General features: G+C 45.7%; 1 protein-coding gene across 1 annotated transcript in view; it reads right to left on the minus strand.

Moving 5' to 3' along the window:
• Nucleotides 1-1,017: 1,017 nt before the first annotated feature.
• Nucleotides 1,018-16,119, minus strand: part of LOC132399990 (double-strand-break repair protein rad21 homolog) — a 126,630-nt gene continuing 111,528 nt past the window's right edge. The window contains exon 14 of the mRNA XM_059981007.1: nucleotides 1,018-1,236. Coding sequence (XP_059836990.1) covers nucleotides 1,048-1,236 — 189 coding nt within the window. The 3' untranslated portion in view covers nucleotides 1,018-1,047. The remainder of the gene's footprint in view (nucleotides 1,237-16,119) is intronic.

Here is a 16,119-nt window from a genome sequence, read left to right on the forward strand (position 1 = left end):
CAAAATAATTGATTGTAACAAGCAAAAACAATATGCATTAACCACTTGCAAAAATACAACTGCTGCTACTTATTTTAAAAATGCAGTGGATATAAAACTTTAAAGCTAACCTCTGTAATAAAGTTGTGGTTGACATTAATCATCGCATGTACCAAGTTGCATGAGTGTATCAGCCGTATAAGATGAATCTGAATTTACTTAAACTGTTGTGAATCCTGAATTTTCTATCTAGAAAGGTCTATCTGCTCTGCTATTGCCAATATTCAAAATGCAAATTGAAGAAATCAAGGGATATGGGATTGGGTAAGAATGTTTAGTTGAAGTGGCAATTTCTTGAATGGTAAAACACGGTTGAAGGGCTTTGTTCTGCTTTCATTTTTATCAAAGATAACAAAGATTTTTGAAGGTGAATTACCTAATCTTGATCAAGGGTTATAAAGTTACAGAGTGCCAATAACAAGGAAAACCAATACACTTCTCCCTGACCCAACGCTCCTGAATTGTTAAGCACAATTCTGTTCTAACATAGCTGTAGGAATCCTCAGTTGACCTGGTGAGAAAATGGAGGAAAGAAAGGGCACTCATGGACTAAAACACTCATTGTTTATTGGATAACCACACCGCTACTCAGCAGCTAAGCAATGAAATAGTCTATGTTACAGGCTGAGCTTATTTCAATGTCCTACAAGTAAGTTCTCTTCTCATATTCAGCTACATGTAAGGTGAATGTTGCCAATGAGTTAGTGAAGGAGTACCTCAGCATGTTGTCAGAATCTAACTGATTTTTAAAATTCAAATAGTTTTTTCTTACATATTATTTGGATTGTTTAAATTTTCCCCATAGCAATGTTAAACTTTTAGTTTTGTAAAACCATTACAAGTAGATTATTGAAGTATCTTTTGTGAGAAGTATAAAAAAATTTTTACAACACTTGAATTTGAAAATGTGAACAAACAATATACTGTAATTTTGCAACACCAGAAGGTAAAAAAATACTTGCAACTTTGAAGGCTATTTGAAAAGAGCAATGGAACATTGTTAAGCACTCAGCGATTAAACAGTTCTCCTGGGGTTGCAACGATGTCACTATAGGGTTCCTTTTGGGAAAGTTCAAGCACTAACTGCTTCTTGAGCATCAGGAAACTATAGAATTTCGTAGCAGCCTGTTTGCGATTGTTATTCCTGCACAGCTCCTGAATGCTGAAGAACTTCTCACCTGTTTTGAGATGGATCCGCTACAGAAATAAGCAATAAAAAAGGATGGTAAGTAGAGCCCTGAAACCTCAAGAAAAGGGGTGAAACTAAAGATGCAAGATAAATTCAAAACTGAGAAACATAAAGAGAGTATAAACTAAGGATAGTGGTTTTGTGGAACAAGTAGACTGGAACACACATTTATTAATTTTTCTAAAGTTCTCTTGGGTCACATTCTCTGAAAATTTGAGTTAATCCGAATTTCATGTGCCTGGATCTTAACTTGCATAAAACCTCATTCACCAAACAGCCACATACTATCTAAATTACAATGGCGAAAGTTTAAACAAAACCCCAGTTTTAAAATTCTTTTCCTTCCATTCAAGACTTAAGTTTATTTATCACACGTGCATTGAAAAGCACAGCAAAATGCGCCATCCGAGTCAATGGCTTCATCTTTCCCTATTTCTGATACTCCTAGCTCTATAATCCCATGATTGCTGTGCTACAATTCTGCGTGGCCTGACTTCTCAAATTACACTGTTTCACCATTGTTTTTGGATGCCACAGCTCTAAAGCTACGTCCACACTACACAGAATAAATCTGTAACCTAAGCTTTTTCTCTTCGTTTTTACCCTCCGTCCACATTAAAACGGCATTTTCGTCCCCCGAAACCAGAGCTTTTCAGAAACGCTCTCCAAAGTGTGTAATTTTGAAAACGCCAGATTGGCCAGAGCAGTGTGGACAGAGTAACCGGAGAAATCTTAAAAACGCTGTCAGACGGCAGCGCGCTAATTCATTGTTTTCTTGAATACAACCTAACAATTTCAGAACAGACGGCGAGACTGACGCCAGAAGAGTTAGAAATGCACTCACCAAATACTTTGACCCATAACTTACTGAATAAATAAGTATACTCACTTTGCCCCGTTTTCTGTCCTTGCTCGTATGAAGCTGGTTTTACCTATTTATGCAAGTACTTCTCTGATAATAGATGTAATGTAATGTAACATTGTATGGAAATACAAGATAACACTGGTGCAGACATGTTTTATATATTTAACAAGGTGTTTTATTAATGTAACAGAGTTAGTCAGTTTTTCAATGTTTGTCATCAGCCGGGTCAATCTGTCCGTGAACTCCCAGTCGGTTGCCTCCGTATGCTTCAGTTTTTGTTTTTTTTTACTTTTAAGTTCTCCTGCACGAGAGCCAATAGCTGTCCGTTGTTTTAAGTTTTTCTAGTCTGTAACTACATAAACGTGCACTTTCACGGCGAGATTCGACACCAATCATGTCGCTTGTTTTCAGTAGATGTGTCCTGTGCATGCGCAGTAAGAGGAGATTCGCCAAAATCTCCGTTTCAATGTGGACAGAGATATTTTTAAAAATGCATAGTGTGGACGCCTATCGTTTTTACGCGAAACTGGCGTTTTCAAAATTATCCGGTCTAGTGTGGACGTAGCCTAAGATTTGTATTTCCTTCTCTGAACCTCTCTGCCATTCTTTCATCTTTTAAGATTCTCCTAAAAGCAAAGATGTAATGCTGAGTTTTTATAAGGCAAAGGTCAGACTGCACTTGGAGTATTATGAGCAGTTTTGGGCTTCATATCCAAGAAAGATGAGCTGGCATTGTGGAGAGTCCAGAAGAAGTTCACATGAATGATGTGAAATGGTTAATGTATGAGGACTGTTTGATGGTCCGTGGAACCAGCACTTGCTGGAGTTTAGAAGAAAGAGGGGGATTTCTTTGAAACCTAATGAATATTCAAAATTGTAGAAAGAATGGGATAGTCCAGGGCCAGAGGGCACAGCCTCAGAATACAAGGAATCCCTTTTGAATAGCAAAGAGGAAGAACTTCTTTAGCCAGAGGGTGGTGAATCTGTGCAATTCATTACCACAGATAGCTGTGGAGGCCAAGTCATTGAGTATACTTAAAGCAGAGATTGATGAGTTTGTGGCGACCCACTTTCTGCGCAGGCGAACTGGCTCACAAATAGCCAGCGCGCGGGGGAAGACTTTGGTAATGCACCTCTGACGTAATTTTCGCCCGAAGAGGGCGGGCGCTAGGGATTAAATGCCAGCGCCGCGAAGTTTGAATAAACTAGTCTCCAAACGACTTACCGACTGCGTGTCATTATTTCAGGGCTGTGTGTAGCACATCACTACATAGGTGACCCCGACGGTCCAAATGGGATTTGGACCAAAGATGACCAACTCTTCATCTGTTCAGTTTCGCTAAAACTGCCGATTTTCTGGACGCTGCGGCCATGCATGTGGTTTAGCCAAGCAGAAGCTCAGTTCCAGATTTGGCAGATATCCTCTGATTCCACGCGTTACTACCACGTGGTGAGTGCCCTTGACCAGGAGACGACCACCCATATTGCGGATTTCATACAGTCGCCCCCAGAAGAAGGCAAATATGAAGCATTCAAAGCGCTGGTCATTGGGACCTTTGGCCTCTCACGGCGTGAGCGAGGTGCCCGCCTGCTTCACCTGGACGGTTTGGGAGACAGACTGCTGTCAGCATTGATGAACGAGATGCTGTCCCTGGCTGACGGACACAAGCCCTGCCTCATGTTCGAGCAAACGTTCCTAGAGCAACGGCCCGAAGACATACATCTACTGCTGGCCGACGCAGATTTCAGCAACCCCTGGAAGGTGGCGGCCTGGGCAGAAGTGCTGTGGAAAGCCAAGAGGGAGAGCGTGGTGTCCGTCGGTCAGATTACCAGGCCACGCGCCCAACAGCAGACCAGACCAGGCCCGGCAGGGGACGCACACAACACAGAGGCTGGAGTGAGGAGGCCAGTGAACAGTGGTGTTTCTACCGCCAGCGGTGGGGCACAAAAGCCCGCCGTTGTCGCCCGCCCTGCAAGGGCCAGGGCCAGCTGCCGCTAATGACTATGGCTGCTGGCCACCAGGACAGCTTCTTGTACATCTGGGACAAACAGTCGGGACGCCGCTTCTTGGTCGACACTGAAGCGGAGATCAGCGTCTTGCCCCCGACGGGCTACGACACCCACAACAGGAAGCAGGACCCACCCTGAGGGCCGCAAACGGCAGCACGATACGGACCTATGGCACCCGCACAGTGCAGCTGCAGTTTGATGCCAGCCAGTTCATGGGGGACTTCACACTGGCCATGGTGGCCCAACCACTCCTGGGGCTGGACTTCTTGTGAGCTCACAGCCTGCTGGTCGACTTGCAAGGGAAAAGACTGGTACATGCCGAGACTTTCCAGACGTTCTCCCTGGGTGAAGCCAAGTTGCCGGCCCCACACCTGGACTCCATCACACTGTCGGACAATGAATTCACCAGAATCCTGGCAGACTTTCCATCGATTCTGGCACTGCAGTTCACGGCAGCTATGCCCAGACACGGGGTACAGCACCACATTCCGACCCAGGGACCACCCTCCATGCCCACGCATGAAGGCTCCCCCTGGAAAAGCTCCGCCTGGCGAAGGAGGAGTTCAAGAGGATGGAGGAATTGGGGTTGTACGGAGGTCTGACAGCCCATGGGCCTCCCCACTGCACATGGTGCCCAAAGCAGCCAGGGGTTGGAGACCATGCGGCGACTACCGCAGACTGAATGAGGCTACCTCTCCAGACTGCTACCCTGTGTCACACATACAGGACTTTGTAGCAAACCTGCATGGGGCAAGAATCTTTTCCAAAGTAGACCTCGTCCGGGGATACCATCAAATCCCGGTGCACCCTGAAGATATCCCTAAAACAGCACTCATGACCCCGTTCGGCCTGTTTGAGTTCCTCCAAAATGCTGTTCGGCCTGATGAATGCTGCCCAAACGTTCCAGTGGCTAATGGACGCGACCTGGACTTTGCGTTCATCTATTTGGACGACATCCTTATAGCCAGCAGTTGTCATCAGGAGCATTTGTCCCACCTCCGCCAGCTCTACTCCCGCCTGACTGATTTTGGCCTCACGATTTGGGTAACCAGGGTAGCACGCTTTGGGGTACCAGCCCACATTACCTCCAACAGAGGCGCCCAGTTCACCTCCAGCCTGTGGTCGGCTGTGGCCAGCCTGTTGGGAATGCAGCTACATCGCACAACTGCCTACCACCCACAGTCGAACGGACTGGTGGAATGCTTCCACCATCACTTGAAGTCAGCCTTCATGGCCCACCTGAGAGGACCTAACTGGGTGGGCGAGCTTCCCTGGGTCCTGCTTGGAATTCATACAGCACCCAAAGAGGATCTGCACACCTCGTCAGCCAAGTTGGTGTACGGAGCGCCCCGGCCGTCCTGGGAGAGTTCATGCCAGCCCAAAGGGGGCAAGAGGAAGAACCCACAGCAGTCCTGGAAAGGCTCGGCAACCTGGCCCCCGTACCAACGTCACAGCACGGACGGACCCCGACCCATGTACCCAAAGACCTGCAGAACTGTAAGTTTGTGTTTGTACGAAGGGGTGGACACCGGGCACCGCTACAGCCGCCGTACGAGGGGCCATTCAAGGTGATCAACAACAACGGGTCCACGTACATTCCGGACATTGGGGGGAGAGAGGGGGTTTTCACGGTGCACCGACTCAAACCGGCCCATGTGGTCTTGGTGCAGCCGGTCGAGGTTCAGGCACCACGGCGCAGAGGCAGACCTCCCAAACAGAGGCTGATCCAGACTATGGACATTGGGGGGTGTATCGTTGGTTCTGGGGGGGGGGGGTGTTATGTGGTGACCCACTTTCTACACAGGCGAACCGGCTCACAAATAGCCAGTGCGCGGGGTGAGACTTTGGTAATGCACCTCTGATGTCATTTCCGCCCAGAGAGGGCGGGCGCTAGGGATTAAATGCCAGCGCCACGAAGTTTGAATAAACTAGTCTCCAAACAACTTACCAACTGTGTGGCTTCATTTCAGCGCTGTGTGTAGCACATCACTACAAGTTCTTGATTAGTAAGGGCATCAAAGGCTACAGGGAGAAGACAGGCAAATGGGATTGGAAAGGATAATAAATCAGCCATGACTGAATGGCTGAACTGGCTCAATGGGCTCCTATGTCTTATGGTCTTCTCTCTTTTATCATCTGTTCTGATATTCTCATTATGGTACCACTTTGGATAACACTTGTATGAAATACCTTGGGTTATTTTACCATATGAGAGTAGTTTATATAAAATGCAGTTGTTATTGTATACTTGGCTACAATTATGACTCCTTCTGTTTTAGTGTGGTGAGTTTATGTATCTGACATTATATCAGCTTCTTGGTGTTGCTGTGCTGCACAGATTCTACATCCGAGAATGTTCCTCATCAGGTAATGAGCAAAAAAAGGGCTAACAAATCTTGAGTTATGGAGATGCAGTGGTGTGCAGCAGCTTATTCCCACTGGTAATGCAAGAAAAGGGCACAGTATATGCTTTCAGAGAACTGGCTATACTGCTTTCTCAGGAAATCCAAGATCTGCATAATGAACAAATGGCTAACAAAGAAATACTCCTGAGGATTTGCTGGCCATCACACAGAAAGCAGACAATGAAATGAGTCAGAAATGCGGCTCAGTTCAATTTAGAACAGAATATTCGTACATTAATGCTGTATCACACAAGTGCACTCAAAGTGACAGTAACGCAATATAGCATGATGTAAAGCTAATAAGGTGTGACCAATTCTCATGCAGTGCCCATGTGGTTAAGAATCTGATGGCAAACAACATTATTAGCTTTACATTATTTAATACACAAAAGTATAATTTACAGGGTTTGCATTTAACTTGAGGGGGTAAGTGGTGAGACTTGTGATTCCCTTGTCCATTTGTTCCTCCCCACTGATATCCCTCCTGGCACTTATCCTTGCAAGCGGAACAAGTGCTATGCCTGTCCCTACACCTCTTCCCTCACTACCATTCAGGGCCCCAAACAGTCCTTCCCGGTGAGATGACACTTCACCTGTGGTCATACTGTATACTGTACACTTTGCCTGTGGTCATATTGTGTACTGTGTTCAGTGCTCCCAGTGTGGCCTCCTGTATATTGGTGAGACCCAACATAGATCAGCAGACCATTTTGCCGAGTACCTACCCATCTGCTAGAAGCAGCATCTCCCAGTGGTCACCCATTTTAATTCCACTTCCCATTCCCATTCCAATATGTGAATCCATGGGCTCTTCTACTGTCGCGATGAGGCCACACTCAGGTTGAATGAACAAGACCTACATTCTGTCAGGGCAGCCTCCAACCTGATGGCTTGAACATCGATTTCTTGAACTTCTGGTAATGCACCCCCCCCCCCCTTTTGACTTCACAAGTCCCCATCTCCTTTTCCCTCTCACCTTATCTCCTTGCTTGCCCATTGCCTCCCTCTGGTGCTCTTCCTTCCTTTTCTTTCTTCCATGGCCTTCTATCCCCACCTATCAGACCCCCTTCTCCAGCCCTGTATCTCTTTCACCAATCAACTTCCCAGCTATTCACTTCATCTCTCCCCCTCCCGGTTTCACCTATCACCTTGTATTTCTAGCTCCCTTCTCCCATCTTTTAAATCCGCTCATCTTTATTTCTCTAGTCCTGCCAAAGGGCCTCGGCCCAAAACGTTGACTGTACTCTTTTTATATAGATGCTGCCTGGCCTGCTGAGTTCCTCCAGCATTTTGTGTGTATTGCTTGGATTTCCAGCACCTGCAAATCCTCTCTTGATTGTCAATAAGTAAAAATTTAAAGTCGTAAGGTTGAAGGAAGAAGGAATATTGAAAGGGGGAACAGATAGTCCTGAGGATGTGAAAAGACAGATTGATGTGACTTCAGATGTCAAGAAAGCTTTCAAAATCCCGCTGTGTAAGTGACTGACTGTAACCTGAAATCTATTGATTTTATTGGAAATAAAGACTCATAATAATCACTTTCAGAAATAAATCTACATAGTGCCATTTTTACTGCAAATCTAAAGAAATGCTGAAATCATTCAGCTGGCTAAGTAGCATCTCTGGAAAAAAAACAACTAACGTTTCAGGTCTGGGAGCATTTATCAGCAATGGGAAAGGGAGAAAACAAGTTAGTGTTCAGTGGCAGATGCAATGAAACTAAATTGCTTAATCTTGGAATTAAGAGCCAAAATCGGATTATATTTCACTATGTTACGTGTTGCTAATGGTAATGCTGGTGAATATCAAAAGCCCCACCCACCACAGACATTCTCTCTTCGTCCTCTTCCATCACACAGAAGATATAAAAGCCGAAAACACAGACCACTAGGCTCAAGAACAGCTTCTATCCCGCTGTATTGAGATTATTGAATGGTTCCCTAGTTAGATAAAATGGACTCTTGAACTCAGAATCTACCTTGTGATCTTGCACTTTACTGTCTACCTGCACTGCACTTTCTCTTTATCGTAACACTTTATTCTGCACTTTGTTATTGTACTATCTCCATGTATTGTTGTAATGATGATTCATATGGGCAGTATGCAAAACATGTTTTTCACAGCAACTCACTCCATGTAACAATAATAAATTAATTTACCAAATTACATTTTATGTAAATACCCAAGAGATGAAATTTCAATTCTAAGAATGTAGAGAATCAAGATTGCTTAATATCATTTCCAATGCATAAGTGTAAAGGAGAAGGAAATAACTATTACTCTAGATCCAAAACAGCTCAAAATAACAATATGATAAATAAGATAAAGAACATAATAATAAAAATAAACACAATATACATTCATAAGATAGCATACACACACATCTCTTCTTCGGTTGCCCATTGAAATCCCATGACAATGTCCACTCTTTTAACGGTGAGATCTTTGATGACTATACAGTCCTATCCTGGACCCACAAGCTCTATTGCTGGTGGGACATGTATATGTGGCTGAGTTTCTCCTGGCTCTCTTCTGGTTGTTCTTTCCATCTCCAGAATACGAACCCTGTCCCTACAGCTGTCGCCAAGTGGTACGGTCAGCAGCAATGTCCTCCAGGTCCTCGGGTCTGATTTTGTACTTCCTTAAAGCATTTTTCATCTGATCCTCATAGCGTTTCTTCAGCCCTCCAGCTGAGCTTCGACCATGATGTAACTCACCGTATAACACTTTGTGGTGTAGCTGACATGGGGGCATCCTTATCACATGACCCAGCCACTACAGCTGACGCTGGGTGATCATGGCCTCAATATGCAGTTGGTCTTTACAAGTATTTCAGTGTGAGGCACTCACTCACGCCAGGTAACTTCCAGGATGCACTGGAGGCAGCTTATCTGGAAGCGTTCCAAGGACTTGATGTGACGGCTGTAGGCTACCCAAGCTTCACAGCTATAAAGGAGGGTGGTGACACAGACCGCTTGATATACAGCGATCTTTGTGGAAGAACGAAGACCCCTGATCTGAAAGACTCTACACCAAAGTGTCCAAAAGGCAGCTGATGCCTGTTTAATGCGGCTCTGGATGTCATTGTCAATGATGCTGTCCTCAGAGAGAATGCTCCCCAGATATTTGAAAGATGGCAGTACTGACAGCTTTTCATTACCAACAATGAAGGCAGGTAGAGTGGGTGGGACACTGGTACAGGCATTCCCCGGGTTATGAATGAGTTCCGTTGCTGAGTCCATCTTTAAGTTGTATTTGTACGTAAGTTGGAACAGGTACATCCAATATTATTTAGCATCATTTAGTCAAACGTTTGTCTTAGTATAAAGTATATATTTTACATTTCTATGCATATAAACAGTTAAGAAATGTATGTATTTCAATAATTAAACCACTGCGTTGCTTAGTAATAATTGTAGCTTTCATCGGGGCAGGGCCTTTCACATGCTCCATTATTCTCATTTTATCCTTTACCTGTATCCTTCAAAATTGTTCCGATCGTTCACCGACTGTAGCCTAACGCTTTTCCAATGACTGATGGCATTTCACCTCTTTCCGATCGCTTTAGTATTTCCATTTTATTTTCAATCGTGATCGTTTTCTGTCAAGAGAACAGAAAACTGCAGATTCAGCAGTAGCCGCGGGCAGCAGGTCCTCTGCTCCCCCGGGTCCTAAATTCCACCCTCACTGAGCCAGGTTAAATGGGACAAGTAGCGGCGGAGCTGACTAGAAAGGGTAGGGGGGTTGTCAGGGTGAATCTTGCTAAGGAGTATTTAAGCCAAATACAAAGTTACACACTCAACACAGTGTTAACGGCAATGACGTAAAATGGCAGATGGCATTGTGATCTGACTTAAAATGGTGGACGGCGTTCTCCTCCCTCCATTCGTCAGTACAAGTTGCTCGTAAGTCGGACGTTCGTAACTCGGGGATGCCTGTACTCCATTGGCAAACCACTTCCGTCTTAGTGGTATTGACCATCAGTCCCATCCTGCTGTACGCTCTCACCGCCACAGCAAGGACAGTCTGAAGATCCTCCAGAGTATGGGCCACAAGAGCACAGTCATCTGCATAATGCAGCTCCAGGACCGACTCTTTACGGAGTTTGGTGGTTGCATGGAGCCTCCTGATGTCAAAAAGTTTGCCATCTAATCTGACGTCCACTGCCACACCACTGCTGTCTTCAATCTCGTTGTGGAGAAGCTTGGTAACACACGAGGAAGATGGTAAAGAGCTCTTTCGCTAGCACACACCCCTGTGCATACAAGGAAGGGCTCAGACTCTTGCCCTCCTATGGTCACCCAAACAGTCATCCCATCTTATGTTAACAAATTTATTGGGACAGCCAAACCTGAGGAGGATATCCCATAAGAGCTCTCTTTGCACAGTGTTGAATACTTCGGAGAGGTCAAAAAAGGCCATAAATAGGTTCTGATGTTGCTCCAGGCACTTTTCCTGAAGCCGCCAGGCTGTGAAGATCAAGTCAATCATGCTCCTTTTTTTCCTAAATCAACACTGTGACTCAGGCAGCATTGATTCGGTGATGTTGCTGATGAGTCTCTGAAGCATCACCTTAGCCAGGACCTCTCCAGCAACAGAAAAGAGTAATATGCCCCTACTATTGCCGCAGATGGCCTTGTCACCCTTTTTCTTATAAATTACAATGATGTTTGCATTTCTCCATTGCTGTGGGATGTTCTCTTCAATCCAGGCCTTGGTTATGGACTGGTAGAGGGTGCACATACATATGTACCCTCCATTCTTCAGTAGCACAGCAGGGCTATTGTCAGTGCCAGGGCTCTTGTTGTTCTTAAGGGAATGGACAGCTGATAGAATCTCCTGGAAGGTTAGTGGTAGACTGAGGTTGTGGATAGGAGGAAGTTCAGGCAGTTCATTCAGGATGATGGAGTCTGCGTCAGAGTCCTGATTAAGCAGGGTGTTAAAATGCTCAACCCACCTCAGCAGAATGGTATTCTGATTCTTTATAAGTGTTAGACCATCTGCTGTTTTCAGGGAGTAACGCATTGATGGTTTTGACAGCATTGTAAAAGTTATGCATGTCATTATTATCGGCAAAGGACTGAATCTCAAGTGCGCTTTCAGTCCACCACTCATTTTGTATGGCCCGTATTGCCTTTTGCACTTTCCTCTGAGCTGCCTGCCAATGCTGCCTGATGCGGGTGCATGAAGGGTTGTCTAAAGTTTCCCAGTGTGTTTTGTGCATGTCCTTAAGCAAGTTGTGGATGGTGTCTTTTGGTTCCTGTTCTTGAGGCCAATGGATAGGGCTGCTGCCTCATAGAGAGCAGAGCTGATATAGGTCTGATAAAATTTAAGGGAATTGGGGGATTCTCAGATTCCTATAAACAATGGGTTAAGCACCAACTATGTCTGTGACTGCAGTGTGCTTGAATAATGTCTCACAGCTGCTTCTTTTGAGCAAGATAAGGGTTAAAATTCACACAGATACACATAAGATGTCTCCTGATTCTTCACATCTTTTGGTTTCGACAAAAGGCGGTACCTGATGGAAATTAGACAGGACATTACTTTCTTAATTAAAGTGGTTGGAGTGTCTATCAAATTGATTGCTCTTTTGTATCAATAGTCCATTGACTTGGCTGGAATACTTATCAAACTGATTGTTCTTTTGTATCGATGGCCTTATAGCTTCTAACAATTCTGATATCAGGCAGTGAACTTGTTGAACCACTGGAGGGATGAGAACCTTTCTCCCCTGATGTCGGGACCAAGTTCACTCGCCGGCTGAGCTCAAAGAAATAAACGAGTGAAAAGATAAGTAATGATCTTTTGTACAGTGGTTATTTGGTCCAGCGTTTTTTAAGTTTACATTTGGCGCTGTGACTTGGATCCCAACGTCTCTCTGAGCTGAGTAAGTGACGGGGGCTTGAATCAAACACATTTGAGTGGCAGGGCACCCCAAGGTAGTTCACCTCTGGCTACTCCTTGTGTCTGACTGAGCATTTTTGCCCCTCGTCCATTGAGACCGGTATCTTGACGGAATCAGACAACCTGTTTGAATACAGGATTTAAGATAAGCAGTTGTCTCTTTTATGTTGCTGCGGGTGACAGGATATGGCTGGTTGAAATTTGATGATTCGGAAAAGGGGTTGCACATGTCTCAAGATATGACCGGGTGAAATTTGAAAATGATACGAGACTGGCAGCCTGGTAAAATTCTCACCTTGGCAGCAGAAACATGGCTGGTTGAAATTTAATGAGACAAGTTCAGGATAAAGGAGTAAAGGCCTTTGCAAGTATTAACGGAAAATAGGCCAGCAGTTTTTGTGAGAATTAAAGGCTGCAAGTGACATTGGGTATTCTGTATTGTTCCTAAGGAAAGAGTCGGGACTGGGGACTCCAGTCGGGAGAGGCGGCCACCGCTACCTGGCGGATTTGACCATATCAGCTGCCTCCTGATAATATGGCCGGTTGAAATTGATTAAGGGGGAGGCAGGCTGGCTAAATTTCTCACCCAGTGGCATAATCAGTGACTGTTCTTTGGCTTGTGCCTACGGCCTTGTGTATTTTGTGCCTATAAGCTGTTTGCCTCGTTGGTTTGTCTATGTTTCATGTATTTGTGATTTTAGCTACTTGCTCTGCTTTATACAGCACTTTGGTCAACGTGGGTTGTTTTTAAAGTGCTATATGAATAAACTTAATTTGACTTGACTTGATAAATAAGAATAACGGGTAAGATCATAAGGGCAATAATGGGACAGGCCCTTGATACAGCTGGAAAGGGAACTCACCTCCAAAGTATGTATGAGTAAATACCAGATAAGGAAAAGGATCTTCGGGTGTTAAGTGCTGCACTAACTGAGTGATTGGGAAACGATTCATGGCCCCCGGGTGGAACTTGGGATATAACTTCTTGCGAACAAGCAGTAAATTTAACTTGGAAAAAGAATTGTGCTAAAAAAGTGGAAATTATTGATTAAAGAATGGAAAGATAGAGCTGATACTAAGTGGAATAATACCTTACTGGCCAGCATGTGATAAAGGGATAGAGGTATGTATGGCAGAAGGGACTCCCAAGAGTTGGGAGACACTGAAAGCAGAGTGTGAGTGGGTAAATGAAAAAAAGAGCAGGAAAGGCAACATAAGCAGGCAAAGGCTGATATGGACGATCAGAAAGGATTAGAACGAGAGAGCTGTGGGAAAACTCTGAGGCCTGATCAGGATCCCGAGCCCATGTCTGGCATACCAACTTTTTTTGATGATTCGGAAGATACTGATAGGTCTGAGGAGTGGGGACGTTACCCTAGACTGCCATCACCCCCCCCCCCTTACCCCTCTCACAACCAACAGCACCACCCCCGCCACCATACCAGGCCCCTGAAGGATCGAATATGGCAGAGTGAGTAAAGATAAATCCCAGAAAACAAACCCAAAGGGGATCCTGGACAGGAGATTCTGGAGAGGGGCAGTCTAAACTTTGTGATATAAACTTGGAGGAATCCAACTGAATCCCCAATAGCAGTGCCCTATTAGGCAGTAGCCCAATCCCCGAGCAGGTGAGGGGGGCAACCAACCACAACAATTGGAGCATACGTCCCCTGGAAACCCCAGAAGATGATAATGATAATGAATCAGGCCCCGGACCATAAGGAGAAACCAGCCCAATTTGCTCAGTATGTTCGAAGTATTATTTTGATGTATAATGCCATTCCCCAGGACCTGTTTGGACTATGCTGCATGATATTGTCACCCGAAGAGACAACAAAGTGGCAGGATCAGATGGGGGAAGGTGATAACAGGGGGCCAATCTGAAGCTACAGGGAACTAGAGCAGCGATTTCCTGATAACTGAGAAGCACAGACAAACCACTTGATCCAATCATCAGAACGAACCCTACAACAACCCGTGAACATCACTAAGGTGCTAGAGTGCAGACCAAAGCCAGGAGAGCGAGGGGGTCATTATTGGGAGCAGTTCGTTGCTTGCTATGGGACATTTGTGGGGGATTCAGCCTTTAATCAAGGACAAGATTCACCTTTGTTTAATGCTATGGTCTTGCAGTGTATTTCTCCCGGTATTGCCGACATGATCCGGACGAATAACATGAACTGGTCCAAGAGCTCCCAGCCTCAGATGAGACAAGTAGTGGTGTACTACTGGGACGGCCAGAGTGAGCCTAAGTCTCGACCTAGACCACAGGTAAAAACCGAATATATCCAACGCCCGAGGTGCTGATTGCTGGGCGGAGATGGGGATCCCCTAGATGAAAGGGAAGAGCCCAAAGACCGAGCGCTTCCACAATTGGCTGTATTCTGACCCCGATACTGACCCACCAGGAAGCCGGAATATGGTATTAGGAGCGCCTAGAAGACCCCTGAGAGCAGACCCAGGTATTAAACCCTGGGGGACGGGGGCAAGACAGAGGGATTCAAGACGAAACGGTTCCCAGCATGGGCCGCTGATAGGGGCCTGTTATAATTGTGGAAGGAATGGCCATTGGAGAGCAAATTGCCCCTGGAAACCTAGACAGGATTCCCCTGCACCCGGGCCCCCAAGGGTGCCCTTTACAGCCAATAATCCATTCACTTGACCTCAGGGCAGAAATCTCCCGGTGATAAGCACGTCCCCTCATCAGGAACCACATGTCACCCTACAAGTGACTGGAATCCTGATTCCATTCATGATTGACACGGGGGCAACCACCTGGACTCTTGATCAGGAAATAGTAAAGGATAAAGGGTTCCAGTTGTCTGGCACTTCCATCATCTTATCAGGATTTGAATAACACGAAGATCCTTATTCACGCATTCAACCGTTGCTGGTGGAATTCCAAGGATGCTACTGCGATGTCTCCTTTATGATAACTACAAACCTGGGCTGTAATCTGGCCAGGAGGGATTTGCTTTTCCCACTGGGAGTAGAAGTAATTTGCATCGATGAGGTTATCTCCGTAGGCTTGTGTGGCCACAGGCAGCATCCTCAGTTTGCAGTTCCTCAGTGGTGGGGTTAAAGTATGGACCCCACACAGTTTACCCCACCAGTCCCCACATCGGACCCCCAAGTAACCGTCTGTTATGACCCCACCAGAAGCTCTGCTGAAGACACCTGGTACTATGCTCCTTTTGAAGGATTAGAGTATCCGGTTTTGTTGATCAGAGAGGTGGAAGGGAAAGAAGGCACAGCTTATCTGGTCACGATACCTATGGTGCCAAACTGGGTTGGCGGTCTCGCATGTCACCTTGACCATGTGTCCAGGGTATAAACCCAAGAGCCTGGGATTTCTTGCCTATACACTGACACAGATAGCTGCTGACACCAGAGGGATCTGGCAGGCTTTTCCTACCGGATAAATATGGTACTGGGAACAACCCAGCCAACGGGTTGGCTGATTAATCCACCACACCTCTAGCATGGACCAAACCAAGGAGGTTGCCCCCAACCCCCCCCCCCCCCCCCCAAGTTTTTGGCCACCTCGGGTCACGAAGTTGGCTGTATTACTTGCACCCCAATTCGGATAAGACTAAAGAAGTATCAAACTCTACCATCTATTCCCCAGTATCCCCTGAAACCAGAAGCTGAAGAGGGGGTACGGGAGTTGACTAACTCCTTTGTAGCCCAAGGGATCCTGGTGC

Source organism: Hypanus sabinus, chromosome 9, assembly GCF_030144855.1.
Source record: "Hypanus sabinus isolate sHypSab1 chromosome 9, sHypSab1.hap1, whole genome shotgun sequence".
NCBI lineage: Eukaryota > Metazoa > Chordata > Chondrichthyes > Myliobatiformes > Dasyatidae > Hypanus > Hypanus sabinus.